This window comes from Carcharodon carcharias, chromosome 9 (genome assembly GCF_017639515.1).
Source record: "Carcharodon carcharias isolate sCarCar2 chromosome 9, sCarCar2.pri, whole genome shotgun sequence".
In the NCBI taxonomy this organism is placed as follows: domain Eukaryota; kingdom Metazoa; phylum Chordata; class Chondrichthyes; order Lamniformes; family Lamnidae; genus Carcharodon; species Carcharodon carcharias.
Window position 1 is genome coordinate 26437120 of NC_054475.1, and position 15024 is coordinate 26452143.

General features: G+C 45.9%; 1 protein-coding gene across 1 annotated transcript in view; it reads left to right on the top strand.

Annotated features, from left to right (window-relative positions):
* The first annotated feature begins 254 nt into the window (after nucleotides 1-254).
* Nucleotides 255-15024, top strand: part of LOC121282394 (cadherin EGF LAG seven-pass G-type receptor 2-like) — a 324339-nt gene continuing 309569 nt past the window's right edge. The window contains exon 1 of the mRNA XM_041196114.1: nucleotides 255-3900. Coding sequence (XP_041052048.1) covers nucleotides 261-3900 — 3640 coding nt within the window. The 5' untranslated portion in view covers nucleotides 255-260. The remainder of the gene's footprint in view (nucleotides 3901-15024) is intronic.

Below are 15024 nucleotides of genomic sequence, written 5' to 3' on the forward strand. Positions count from 1 at the left end.
TCTCTTCCCCCGGCTTGAATTCGCCTTGTGTGAGCAGGTTTATGCTAATTGAAACCCCCGGCAGGGCGCAGACGGAGCCATTTTGTGCTATCGTTTCACACAAACGGGGCCGAGGGAGTGTAGCTGTTGGGGATGGGGATGAGTTCCGTGTGACAATGTGCCGGCCCACAGAGTTTCCAGAAGGGCAGAATGGGCAAACGCGGCGGCTAAAATAAGGCGAGAGAGGACGAGGAGGGAAGTTTGATGGAGCAGCGGCGGAGATGGGGCAGCATTACACTGAGCCAAGAATGGAAGTGACTGTACTGAACTGGACTCTGGTGACCTGCTTACTGTTTAACACCCCTTTGTTAGAGTGCCTCAGTGTCCACCTCTCTGAACATTCAAAGCCAGGGACTTTAGTGCTGGATCTGGCTGCAGATGAGACCTGTGCGATCCAGTGGATCTCTGCGCCGTGGTTCATCAGGAGATATTTGGACATTGACTGGGTTGCGGGGACAGTCCGGATCTCCCAGCGCCTGCACTGCAGACACTTGCCCAACAACCCATTCAGCATTCACCTGAGCAGACAGTGCCCCGGAGCCGGCCAGCTCGGACCCCATCCCAGCTCCATCCAGCGCCTGGATGTCCACGTTCACGGCCACAACTGCTTCACCAAGTACCGGCGGAAGGCAGGGCGCAGCGGCAGCAGCGGCGGCGGCGGCGGCGGGGGGGATTTGGAGGTTGTGAGCGGCGTGCGGGGCGTCCGGGAGCCCACTTCGGTCTGCATCCCGGCCCGGGAACCGCTGCTCGCCGTTGGCCAGCTCCTGGGCGCTTCCCGGCGGAGCTGCGAGCCGCGGGGCTGTCAGGTGCTGGCCACAAGCCGCTTCGCCCTCTCCCGGGACGGGCAGCTGTTTAGCCCGGACAGGGTGTGCCTGGAGCAGCCCGCTTACATCCCGGTGCAGCTCCGGTGTCGCGGCTGCTCACCTTTCGAAGCCCGAGGCGGAAGGGGACAAGGCGACACCTTGGATGATTTCAGGATTAATTTACAATTGGCCCTGGGCTCTTTAAGGGAAAGTGGTTTCAAAGAGTTATCACCGGGTGGCGAGGGAGCCGGGAATAAAAGGCGGAAGAAGAGAAACGTGAACACTGGTCCTCAGTTCCAACCCCCCATTTACCAAGTGTCAGTGCCAGAGAACAAGCCGCCGGGGACCAGGGTGATCTCGGTTAAGGCAGTGGACCCCGATGAGGGGGAGGCGGGCAGGGTGGAGTACTCCATGGACGCTCTGTTCGACAGCAGGTCCAACAGCCTGTTTGTCATCGAGCCAGACACCGGGGTTGTGAGCACCGCCGAGAGCCTGGACCGGGAGACCAAGGACACCCATGTGTTCAGGGTGACCGCCCTCGATCACGGTCTCCCCAGGCGCTCCGCCATGGCCACCCTCACAGTCACTGTCAGTGACACCAACGACCACGACCCGCTGTTCGAGCAGCAGGAGTACAAGGAGAGTGTGAGGGAGAACTTGGAGATTGGCTACGAGGTCCTGACCGTGAGGGCAACCGATGGGGATGCCCCGCCTAATGCCAACATCTTGTACCAGATTCTCAACAATGAAGGGGAGAACGCGGTTTTCGAGATTGACCATAGGTCTGGAGTGTTGAGGACCAGAGGGCCAGTAGACAGGGAGACTGTGGAGTCCTATCAGTTATTTGTGGAGGCTAACGATCAAGGGAGAAATCCTGGTCCGCGTAGCTCCACTGCTACTGTGCACATAACGGTGGAGGATGACAACGATAATACCCCTCAGTTTAGTGAGAAACGGTACGTAATCCAAATTCTGGAAGACATTACCCCCAATACGCAGGTTCTGCAGGTCACAGCTTCTGATAGAGACAAGGGCAACAATGCCTTGGTTCATTACAGCATCATGAGTGGCAATACCCGTGGGCAGTTCTACATAGATGCCCAAAGTGGGAGCATTGACGTTGTGAGCCATTTGGACTACGAGATGAACAAAGAGTACACACTAAGAATCAGGGCACAGGATGGTGGAAGACCCCCATTGTCAAACATCACTGGGTTAGTGACAGTACAAGTGGTTGATGTGAATGACAATGCACCCATATTTGTCAGCACTCCTTTTCAGTCAACAGTCCTGGAGAATGTGCCAATAGGCTATTCAATTATTCATGTACAGGCAATAGACGCTGATTCAGGGAACAATTCCCGTTTGGAATACAGGTTAATAAATACACCTGCAGATTTCCCCTTCTCCATCAACAACAACACTGGCTGGATTGTGGTTGGTTCAGAATTAGATAGGGAGGCGACAGATTTTTACAATTTTGCTGTTGAAGCAAGGGATCAGGGATCACCTCCAATGTCATCCTCTGCTAGCGTCAGCATCACTGTACTAGATGTGAATGATAATAATCCTGAATTTAGCCAGAAATTATATCAGATAAGACTGAATGAAGATGCAGCTGTTGGCTCCAGTGTGGTAACTGTATCTGCAATAGACAGGGATGTCAACAGTGTCGTTACATATCAGATTTCCAGTGGTAATACGCGAAACCGCTTTTCAATAACTAGCCAAAGTGGAGGTGGTCTGATAACCTTGGCCTTGCCATTGGATTACAAACTGGAGAGACAGTACATCTTAACTGTAACAGCCAGTGATGGGACACGATTTGACACTGTTCAGGTGTTAATTAATGTTACAGATGCAAATACACACAGACCAGTATTTCAGAGTTCCCATTATACAGTTAATATCAATGAAGACAAACCTGTTGGTACAACAGTAGTGATCATAAGTGCAACTGATGAAGACACTGGTGAAAATGCTAGAATTACTTATTTCATGGAAGATAGCATACCTCAGTTTAAAATTGAACCAGACTCGGGTGCGGTTACGACACTAATGGAGCTTGACTATGAAGACCAAGTATCGTACACTTTGGCAATTACTGCAAAAGACAATGGAATTCCTCAAAAGTCTGACACCACATATCTTGAAATTCTAGTGAACGACGTAAACGACAATGCACCTCAATTCCTAAGAGACCATTATCAAGGGTCAGTTTATGAAGATGTCCCTACGTTTACAAGTGTACTTCAGATATCCGCCACTGACCGTGATTCAGGATTGAATGGTAGAGTGTTTTACACTTTCCAAGGCGGGGATGATGGAGATGGGGACTTCATCATTGAGACCACATCTGGTATAGTTAGAACCTTGCGCAGGCTCGATAGAGAGAATGTTCAGATGTACATCCTGAAGGCTTTTGCAGTGGATAAAGGTATTCCTGCAATGAGGACTCCAATAGATGTCCAAGTTGCAGTATTGGATGTTAATGACAACCCTCCAGTTTTTGAAAAGGATGAATTTGATATCTTTGTGGATGAAAACAGTCCAATAGGATTAGTGGTGGCCCGTATCACTGCCACAGACCCAGATGAAGGTACAAATGCACAAATCATGTATCAAATTGTGGAGGGGAATATTCCTGAAGTTTTTCAGCTGGATATTTTTTCTGGAGAGTTGACAGCTCTGATGGATTTGGATTACGAAGCTAAATCTGAATATGTCATTGTAGTTCAAGCTACATCAGCACCTCTTGTCAGCAGAGCAACAGTTCATATCCGTCTATTGGATAAAAACGACAATTTCCCAGTGCTGAAAAATTTTAAGATCATTTTCAACAATTATGTCACAAATAAATCTAGCAGTTTTCCTACTGGGGTAATTGGCAGAATTCCAGCTCACGACCCAGATATCTCTGATACTCTTCATTACAGCTTTGACCATGGAAATGAATTAAATCTAGTCATTCTCAATCAAACCACAGGGGAATTAAGTTTGAGTCATGCTCTGGACAACAACAGGCCACTTGAAGCGACCATGAGAGTTTCTGTGTCAGGTAAGGTGACTCGTAGTTTTTCTTTGCTTAACCTGGGTCAGGACTGTAATACAAATGTTTGCAAACTCCCATTACAAACAGCGAGTGAAAGAGTGTCAGAAAACAAACATTTTGATCCTGTGTTTGATACCTTCTTGCATTCCTATTGTTTTCAATCGGATTAAAAACAAGTAAAACCTGCATTGTGGCGAAAGTGCTCCAAATTTCAAAATGCAATTTCAATGTGTTAAAAAAATTGCATGTTTCTAAAACACCATGCCAAATCAGAGAGCTGAACAACCTTGTTTTCAAAGTTTCTCTTTTTGTTGAGGCTATTTTGGGAACCATGCAGAATACAGAATATGGTTTACATGGTACCCTCATCTTAAATCATTGTTCGACACACAACAGGTTTTTCCAACAGGTTTTATTTCTTTTAACGTGGTTTGGCTTACATTTTGCATTCTGCCGACAGCAGTCATTGTCTGGAAGTCTGTACAATTCCATTTTTTGTTGTTGTTATCGATGTGATTTGTTAAGTAATTGAAATCTGAGTCGTTCTGATCAGAACTGAAGTCTAGTTTTAACTTTGTAGTTATGGTGAGAAAGGCGAGAAAGGAATACTATATAACAGATATGTTTTTACACTATTTGTTCCATACTGTGCAGTAATCCTCGATTTAAATGAAACCAAACATTGGAGTGGAGCTGGATTTGATGCTGCTTGGATAAAATGATCCCATTGCTGTTGATGCAAATTAGTGGAAACTTGTTTGTAGGGATCAAAAGATTAAAAAGACTACTTTGGACAAGATCTTAGGGAGATCATTAAAATAGACTTTACTGATTGTATTTGGTGGACCAAGAGAAGAACAATATTGTGATAAAGTACAGGATGTAAATTTTTGAACTGTTGAATATTATTAAAATAATACATTGCAGTTTAGACATTAGAACATAGATTCACTAATATCTCGATATATTTGTGATTTTAACTAACAGTACATATAATATGTAATGAATACAATTTGTCATATTTTAGCACTTTACCCTTATCATTCATTCACCAAAAATACTGCAACTTTATTTATTTCTGTCTAATAATACTCTCTTGTTACTCATGCTTCTGCCTCTTGCATGTGGAGTGCTGTCAGTTGGATCTTGGTGAAAGTATTTGTGTCTATGTGTGAACTTTTCTTCGTAATACCACCTGAGCTTTACTTTTTAAAAAAATCATACAACTGTAGGATTTGTTCTTCTAAACTGGGGTTGTTATGGAGATTATCTTTTGGAGTGTGTGATGCTCTGGTGAATTACATCATTACAGGTCAATCACTGGTAGTACTGTGAGGTGATGAACTCTGAATATCACGCAAGATGTGTACTGGTGAAATTGTAAACTATATTGGTAGTTACACATATTAAGTGAGCTGAGTGACAAGATTGTACAGACACTGTCATGCCAAAGACATACTTTCAGATTACTTTTAGATGGACAATTATCAATTGTTATTTCAAATGGTTTTGTTTTTCTTAAAAAATGAAACTATCTCAAGCATGAGACTGATGCTTGCTTTTGGTAGAGAAACTTAAAATGATAAATTTAAAATCCATTCATTAATTTATCTCTCATACTCAGAAGCTTATGTGCTTCTGTTGGAATTCTATTGTTCTCTGATAACTAATGGATTATTACACACATTAAAGCCTTTCCTCTGAAATGGAGGGTAATTATATAAATGCGACATTTTTTGTTATAAGAAGATATTGTGTTGCACTTTCTCCTGATCAAAACAAGTAATTGTGAATTCTGTAGATGTAACCTGTATATCCAAATTATTGCAAAGAGTGAAAAAGGAAAGCACAATTTGACATTATAATACACAATATCTCAATTCACTGCTGCATTTCTGTAAGTTCAATGCTGTGTAGATAATCCCCTTGAAGTTTGTAGTTGAAGTCTGTGATGATTGCGTTCTGATGGGTTTGTGTTTCCAAGCAGGGATCTTGAATGTCTAGCAATCATTGATGATCATTCACTAAGGTATTATAACCAGTTGTTTCATCCTGTATTGGCACTTAGTGTCACTGAACACACAATAGAAATAATGCACTGTGACTTCATCCTTAATGATTGACAGTCCCACTTATTTACATGATTAAACAGATGGTGAGCATCCAATAAAACTTTGCATATGCTGCAATTAATTTCATTCTGTTTTGAGGCTACAATACTTGATTTTTTCCCCCTCAAAAATCTGAGCAAACGCAGCTTCAAAAAATAAAATAACGCCACAATTCTGAATTTCTCCATTCAGATTATTGTAATGAATGTTTCCACTGCCTTCGCTGACAGAAGGTCTTTGTCCTCCAGTGTTTTTTAAGCTTGTTAACAGAGGCAACAGGAGTAACACTTCTAAAGTCTTTACATTTGTAGATAAGCCAACATGGAACACATTTCTTGAGAAGGGAATATTTGATACCAATTTAATGCACTGCATGGAAAATTGTCCCAAAAAACATTCTTGCTGCTGTATTCTTTGATGATTAGCAGATTATGTTTATAAGTAGAGCTGTCTATGATCCACTGCTAATTATGATAAGCAGATTTATATAATAAACATTTCTAGGTCAGAAAAGAATCTCGGCAGTGAGCAATACCAGCCATGTATATTGCTAGACTCTTATCAGATACCAGTTGACCATCCACAAGTGAGAATATATCTGAGCATTTAGTAACATAGAGTGGAATCATCCCAGATTTGCACGAAGTGTGGTAGAGGGCGGGGACGTTTTAGCTGCTGGCCGCAATGGCGGTTTTTCATGTTATATCATCCCAAACCTGCTGCATGACTTATGTGTTCCCAGGAAACACGCTGTTTCCATGGGGGGTGGGCTCTCATTCACCTGCCACGCCATCACCTCGCTGCTTCAGCACACCAAGCACCATGTTTAAAGTCCAGCCACGCGCACATCTCAGTGCTTCCAGCCCACAACTGCTGCAGGGATGATGCCCACAAAAGACAAAAAGACTGCAGGCCCCAGGTTTAGCCACGCGTCATTGGAACACCTTTTGGATCCCGTGGAGGCCCACCGCAATGTTCTCTACTCCCCTGCTCTGGCCGCAGGGTGGGCAGTGGCGTGACCAACGAGGTTTGGGATGCAGTGGCAGCAGTGGTCAGCGCCAATGCCCTTCAAAAGAGGGCTACCACCCGGTGCCCCAAGAAGATGAATGATCTCTGTTTCGCTAGGGTAAGTCACTCTTCTCTCACACTCACAAACCCATCACACATTCACAGGGATCTCACTCACTGCCAGCTCAAGGGACATCATCATTCATTCTCTCACACACACCTCATTGTCCTCATCCCATTAATGGGTCCACTCACCACCCACACATGCCAGGCATACTTATAATCTGGCCTGGCAGCCATCCTGCTTACACTCTCTCCATCTCTATTCACGTAGGACGGGCTGGCACAAAACAAGAGGGAGAGGCTGCAGACTGGTGGAGGATTGCCAGAAATCACAGTCCCCACGGAGTTTGAAAATGGAGCCATCCAGTTGGCTGGCGATGACCAGGACCGTTCCTGTACTGACAGTGAGGTCAGCGCTACTCTACCAAGTGAGGGTCCTGCAATGCAACATCCATCAGACAACCATGCTGTGAGTGATGTGTCCTCTTTCACAGGCCACGGCCATGCACTAATTATCTCCTTTTGCTTCCGCAGGCACATCTGGGAAACAGTCAACAGAGTCCATGACCCAGGGACTCCGTTCAAGTCCCAAAGAAACCTCTGCAGAGGAATCTGAAGGCACCCTCCTTGAAGTCTCATCACAGTGCTCACCCACACCCTTCACCAGCACCTGCCATAATGCAGAGACACACACCTCGGTGGGACCTAGCTTTGGAATAGCCTCGGGATCACAATCAGGTGAGCACATCGCACTGTCTGATCCACCTCAGGCAGCGCAAGTGACTTCCCAGGTGTCTGGCACTCAGACGACAGCTGGACACTAGAAATTCACTGAGCCTGGGTCAGATGATGAGCCTCTGGACTTGGTCATGTCACAGTTGCTGGAGCTGCAAAGGCAAGCTCAGGGACATCAGGAAGGGATGTCCGCTGCACTCCTCAGATTGCAAGGCACGATGGAGGAGTCTGTCCGCCTTCAGGCTGAGGTGTTAGTGCCAGTATGCCAACGCACCGTGGTCAGCACTGGTAGGGTGGCGGCCGTCATGGAGACCTTGGTCCACGACGTCGTTCCTGCACTGCTGTGCAGTCTGAACTCCCATCACTGGTGCCATAGTTGGCCTCCAACATTGTGTATGCGAGAGGGGCGCGGGGCAGCTCAGACTCACTCCAACTACCCCCTCTCCTCGAGGAGTCAGCCTGGGGCCCTTGGGCACCCAAAGGGAGGAGGATCAGCAGTTGTGACCCCCGGGGCTATCCTTCCAGGTGACTCTAGTGTGTCCAGCCCATCCAAATCCCCTCTTCCTGTGACACCAACAGCTCCAGCTCCACAGACTGAGGACCCTGAAAGCAGACCGGGACCCAGTAGGTCTTGGCCCTCCAGAGGCTGCCCGCCAAGGTAATCACAGACAGGACGTAGAGTCAGCAGGCTATATCCACTGTTGACGTTCAGGGAGCACTAAGACATAGTGGCAAGGTTAGGAAAGTTAAGAAGATGTAAGTCTTTTGAGTCGAAGCAATTAAACTAAATTAACAAAATCAGGGAAAAAGTAAAAGCAGCCCCTTATAGGGAAACTGCAAAAACAAAAGACAAAATGCAAAGGAAACTTACCAACATCAAATCGACGGTGCTGGTGGACACCGCATGCTCTCTCTAGGGACACATAACCGTGGAAGAAGGGCAGACATTCAGGTTGGACGATCCCCTCGATCGCCCGCTGCCTGGACCTGTTCATAGCCAACTTGGCCAGGCCCAGGAGCAGGCTCATGAGGAGATCCTTCTCCCTCCAGGACCCCCTCCTCACCGGGTGCCTATAGATCAGGAGCATGGGACTGAAGTGCAAACAAAACAACAGTGAAAGGTTTTTCAAGAAACTAAAAAGGTGAAGAAGATGTAGTTGTACAGTCTTTGCACTGGTGTTAATCACTTGTACATACTGTTCACTATTGTCAATAAACTCCCAAGAATGTCTCCATGCATATGTCTCCTTGTTCTAATGAACAATGTTTGTGTCTCTCAGATGTGAAACTTTTCTGCACAAGTTAAAGGTAGGTGTCTCAGTCCAGGGCCCCTTCCCTGTACTTTGTGCAGCCTTCAGACTAAAGTGATGGTCCAGCCTCACATTCCCTGGACACATTACTGATGCCTGCACCTCGATGGTGCACGTCATTGCTGCCAGAATGTAGTGGGCAGGTGCCACAAAGTTCTGTCATTCTTTCTGTCTGTGTGCTCTCAGCACCTTTAAGGTGAGTTTGGCCCCCATCTCTTCAGCCAGCGTCTGTGACAGTGGTGCTGTGCTCCTGAAGAGGTCAGGTGTTGAAAGCAGACAAAGAATCAGATGCTTTTAAAGTTTCATGGCTGCATCTCTACATGACCCTGAATACAGAGTGCAAGCGAGCTGCCGTCAGACAGACAGGAGTCAGATATTCTCAGAAGCTATGTGATGATCCATGGAGTGTCCTCACTGCATGTCATCATCATCCTCCTGCAATCGAGCCACTATTAGTGCCTCCACTGTGTCTCAATGACAGGAGCGTTACCACAGAGGTTATGCACGCTGCCATAAGCCAGGCTGGAGTCAAGCATTCACAGATGCAGTGAGGATTTATGGGGTTCCCGCACTTCATGTCGTCATCATCCTCCATAAATCTAGCAGCTATGAGGTCCTCCTGAACGCACCTGCCTCGCCTGGCCCATGCAAAGGCCTTATCCCTGCCATCGCTGCCGTTGAGGACCTCCTCATCCTCGTCCCTGTCCGCGTCCTCCTCATCTGAGGAGACCTCCAGCTCCTCCATCTCCTCTTCAGCTAGCTCGTCTCCTCGTTGCAGCACCAGGTTGTAAGGGGCACAGCAGACGATGATGATGTGTGACACCCTCTGTGGACTATATTGCAGGGCTCCACCAGACCAGTGCAAAACTGGAACCTCAGCATCCCAGTGGCCTGCTCTACCAAGTTGCGAGTTGCAGCATGAACTTCTTTGTACCTTTGCTCTGCTGCAGTGCATTTGATTGCACCCTGCACTAGTGGGAAACCTGAGATCTGGGCAAATCCAATAGCTCTTGAACCCTGGCTCTCCTGGTCCCAGGTGAAATGCACAAAGTTGTGTGCCCTTGTGAAGATGGCATCCTGACCTCATGGATGCATTTGTGAGTGGAGGCTTGTGATATCCCACAGAAGTCACCTGTGGAGCCCTGAAAGGAGCCACTGGCATAGAAATTGAGCAAAACTGTCACTTTCATGGCCACTGGCAGTGGATACCCTCCATGTCCCCGTGGCACCAAATCCTGCAGCAGTTGGCAGATGTGACCGACCAGTTCCCTACACATGTGCAGTCTTTGGTGACACTGGCTTTCAGTCATCTGCAGGAATGAAAGGTGGCGTCTATGGACCTTGGGATTCGTTAAGCACTGTCCAGCGACGGCTGTGGCTCTTCGGCGGTGTGTGCGGGAGCTCCAGCTGCCTCTTCTTCCTGAGGATGCTGCTCCTCCCTCTGTACAGCCAGGTGACTCAGTCACTCTCTCCTTCATCGTCTTTACTCCCTGTACGCCACTAGGCATATGGCTAAGTCACCAGGCTCCATAATCCTGATGTACTTCTCCTGCAGGAAGAAAGAGAGAAACAGTGGGTTAGCATGGGTGTACTAAGAACCTGTCTGGTTCAGTCTGAAGGCCTCTTAATGCATCCTGGAGAGTGCTGCCACCACTTAGATGGCCAGAGATTAGTGCATTGCATGGCTTCCCGAAACCCCAACTTCCTCTGCCTCTCTCCACCTGACCAATTGGTGGCAGCTTTGCTGATTGTACTGTGCTCTCAGCTCAGGCTTAGGCATTCTCCTAACCTGCACTGCGAGGCTGCACTGTTAGCTTGAGCCATTGGGGAGACTGGCCCAAACCGGGATGTTGACATTGCAAGAGGCTGTGAGCACCTCCATAGCCAGCTTTAGCAGGGAGATTGTACAATATGCGCAGTTGTCCAACTGTTCTGCAGTCCACTAAAACACTCATCACTTTACAGTCTGTGCCCAAGGGGTGAAAAGCTCTGGAGCATTTAGTGGCACCTTGATGCCTCTGTGTTGCTTGAGTGGGCAGATAAGCTACAAGCCCGACACCAATCATATCAATGGCTGTGCCTGAACTGTCTGAGTTGCAGAGGAATGGTCACTTTATACAGGGTGTCCCTAAAGCGTGGCCAGTTTCCTCATCCACCCTACCCCAACCCTGAATGCTTGTGTGCTACATTCAACCGCAGGGCTGCCCTTGCTTCCCCCCACCCCTCCAAGTCACCTCAACTGCAGGGCTGCCCTTCTCACCCCCACCCCTCAGTGTGCCTCAACCGCAGGGCTGTCCATGCGCCCCCTGCCTATCACCTCAACTACAGGGCTGCCCCTGCTCTCCGTTCCTGCCACCTCAACTGCAGGGTTGCCCTTGCCCCCTTCCCACCCCAAGTCACCTCAACTGCAGGGTTGCCCTTGCCCCCTTCCCACCCCAAATCACCTCAACCGCAGGGTTGTCCTTGCCCCCTTCCCACTCCAGGTCACCTCAACCGCAGGGCTGCCCTTGCCCCCTTCCGACCCCAAGTCACCTCAATGGCAGGGCTGCCCTTGCAACCCCCCAACGCGCCTTAATTGCAGGGCTGCCCTTGCAACCCCCCAACGCGCCTTAACTGCAGGGCTGCCCTTGCAACCCCCCAACGTGCCTTAACTGCAGGGCTGCCCTTTCAACCCCCCAACGCGCCTTAACTGCAGGGCTGCCCTTGCACCCCCCCATCCCACAAGTCACCTCAGCCGCAGGGCTGCCCTTACCCCCCACCCCACCCCCAACATGCCTCAAGCTTGAGGTACAAAAGGAAACCCTGGTGAGTGCTGCCCAACGTTACTGTGCACTCACCTCCGAATTCCCCTCAAAATACAGCCCGCCAAGCGCATGCCTTTTATATGTTTTGTGAAATGCGTCAGTATGCTTTCCTGCTGATGTGGGCGGAGAATCCAGCGGGGTGGTGGGAGGAGAGATTCCAGCAGGCAGGCATGATAATAATATGCAGATGTATTAAAATGAGGTTCCCGACGTCCAATGGCGGGAAATGCGGCGTGGCTGACTGAGCGGACGATTGCAAATTGGTTCCATGCCATCGTGAAGCCGATCGCGCCATATTGTCTGCTCATGCCACCGAACATGCCCGACACTGGCGGGCATGGAAAATGCTGGCTGTAGTTTTTTTTAAAAAAGAGTGAAGAATTGGTTCCTTGTCAGAACTTTTAATTGCAAAAATAGATCTTATGGATAAATGTGATATACATTACAATTGAATCTTAGCAGTCATACAGCCAGATCATGTCATTGATTTGTTATGCAATGCAGTCAACAAGAAGATATTTATCTATATCTTAAAACTGTGATGTCACTGCTTGCTTCTTTTCAACTTTTATCATTATAAAGTCCTATGTCCACAATTATAAGGGATGGTGTAGGTGTAAGCTTGTCACACTGTAATTGTCCCTTCCTGCCAGTTTGGGTGATGTATCCTGACCCAGTTCAGCCTTGCTCCCCCTAACCTCTTTTTACCTGTACTTAGTTTTGATTCCTTAGTATGTATCAGTTGTCTTCTGTCCAAAACTGCATCATGCAGATGTGAAGGATATCCAGGCATATATGGCTTTTCCCACTGGATTTAACATCTAGGTTTAACATTATCTATCAGACAAATGGGTCAGTGTCAATGTATAATTATCAGAAAAAAGCACAATTACATTGTAGTTGATTATTTCAATGGACTTTCATTGCAAAGTCAGTAGAGTACAACATAATTATTTCTACATGAAAAATCCTTCTGAATAATTCAATTCTAAGTTCATAGTAATATACAAACAGCTTTTCATTTAAGCAACAACATAAAGTACCAAATATCCCAATTCCAATCAGTGGAAAACATGGGGAGCTAGGCTTCGTAAGGAAGTTGGTGCCTGACTTAATTCACTTACTATTTTCTGTGTATCGCAAAATAGCCTGCAAAAGGTCCATTGGGACCTAGCTAAATATTTTAACCAAATGTATAGTGTGCAATTTTATTTTAAACTAGAAATACTCCAGGTAAAACATACCTTCTGGTTTTATCAAGAGAGGATTCTTAGAAATATAGGGAACTACTAGAAGTGCAGGAAAAAATTTATGTTTTATTTCCAGGCACAAAACATATCCTTTTTGGAAATGTTTTATACAATTAGGACTGAAATGAATTATTGAACTAATATTTCACAGCAAAAATATAATTTGAAAAATTTTGCTGAAGAATGGCTTGAAGAATAGAACCAGAAAGCTTAATGACTTAAACTTGGGTTTCCCCTCCCAAATGCTTGTTGTTGCTTTCTGTCACATTATTGGGTGGAACACTTTTTGTAATGATGGAGCACATCTTTTTATGGAGAAGAAAACTGCTGCCTGGGTCAGTGACACCTTAGTACCCTGGCTGTTGGCATTGACAAAGGCATCAGGAATCTGAAGGACAAATAAGGAGAGCAACAAATGAAAATGGAAGAAAGTTGAAACAACGTATGCATGACATGTTAAACAATCTTTGGCTCCACAGTGTATAAATGATAACTGTTGTTGTGTCATATTTCTCCACCGTTTTTCAAGAAGGAGTTTGAACTTTAAATTAATGGGTGATTTATTTCTATTCAGAGTATTTTGTAACTCTTTATCTATTACGCTTAACTACTTTTCTCCAAAGTTTTTGATCTGAGCATGATAGTTTATTTTGGTCTAAAGGCACACTTATTACTTAATGTTAAGTGGTGGGTGGGGGAGGAGGGGCGGGGGGGGGGCAGCAGAATGTCCATGTAGGCCCTTTTTTAATTTTGACTAACAATACTGTTGAATTTCAAGTGTGCCTTAACACTATTTTAGATTATAATGCATATTACTTGTTGATTCTCTATTGTAATTTAATAGTTTTGATTTTCTGATGCAAGTATTGTTAAGAAATAGTCCCATAATTAGCTGCGAACCTGGGAGATAACAGCTTTATCCAAACTGTGTCTGGTTTTGGCAGCAGCTGTGTGAAGGTCCTTTCGATTGAAAAACAGTTTGCCTCTTACCTCAAGCACCTGCTGGGGGTATCATTGGCACAAAGGGACGCTTGTCTGCTGTCGCTCTTTTTTCATAGGGTAGGCATGCTGATTACAGAGTTGGCAGATGAGTCACTGTAGACAGATCAATGATGCCTTATTTCAGTGCGATTGGCAGTAATTGTCAGTTTTCTCTTTGTGCAAGAGTATGAATGCCATTTTGTAGTCCTCTATTCTGCTGATTACAGCTAACAAGATGAACTCACTTTATCAAGTTGATGATGAAGGTTGAAGTCAGAAGCTGAGTAATGAGCAACTTTCAGTGTCTGCATTCATGTGCAGAAACAGGGAAGTTAGGGAACAGACTTATCAGTTTGTCAAATCCAGATGCATTTTTGTGTTTAGATTAACAAAGCATGTTCCTCATTTTTCAGCTGTTAAATTTCATTTTCAGTGTTCTGTTTGTTTTTCCATTTATCTTATCCTGTTAGGATAAATGGAAGCACAATGGAGAACTGGCCCTGGTGTATTTAACGTGCAAGTGAGCGTATTGGTGGTAAAGGAAACTAAATCTTTTCACACCATTCCTAGTATAATATTGTTCAGAACACCAATATAGGATTACATTACATAGGATATATGGCACAGAAACTGGCTATTTGGCTAACCATTCCATGTCGGTGTTTATACTCCACGTCAGCCTCCCCCCATCTTTCCTTCAGTAAACTACCATCGTGACCATTCATTTCCTTCTCTCTCAAGTGTTTGTCTAGCTTCCCCTTAAATGTCACTTCAAACAATCCGTGTTACTGAGTTCCACATTCTCACCAATCTTTGTTGGAAAAAATTTCAATATGTAGACTAAAGCTAGATCCTGTTCAGTTTCTGA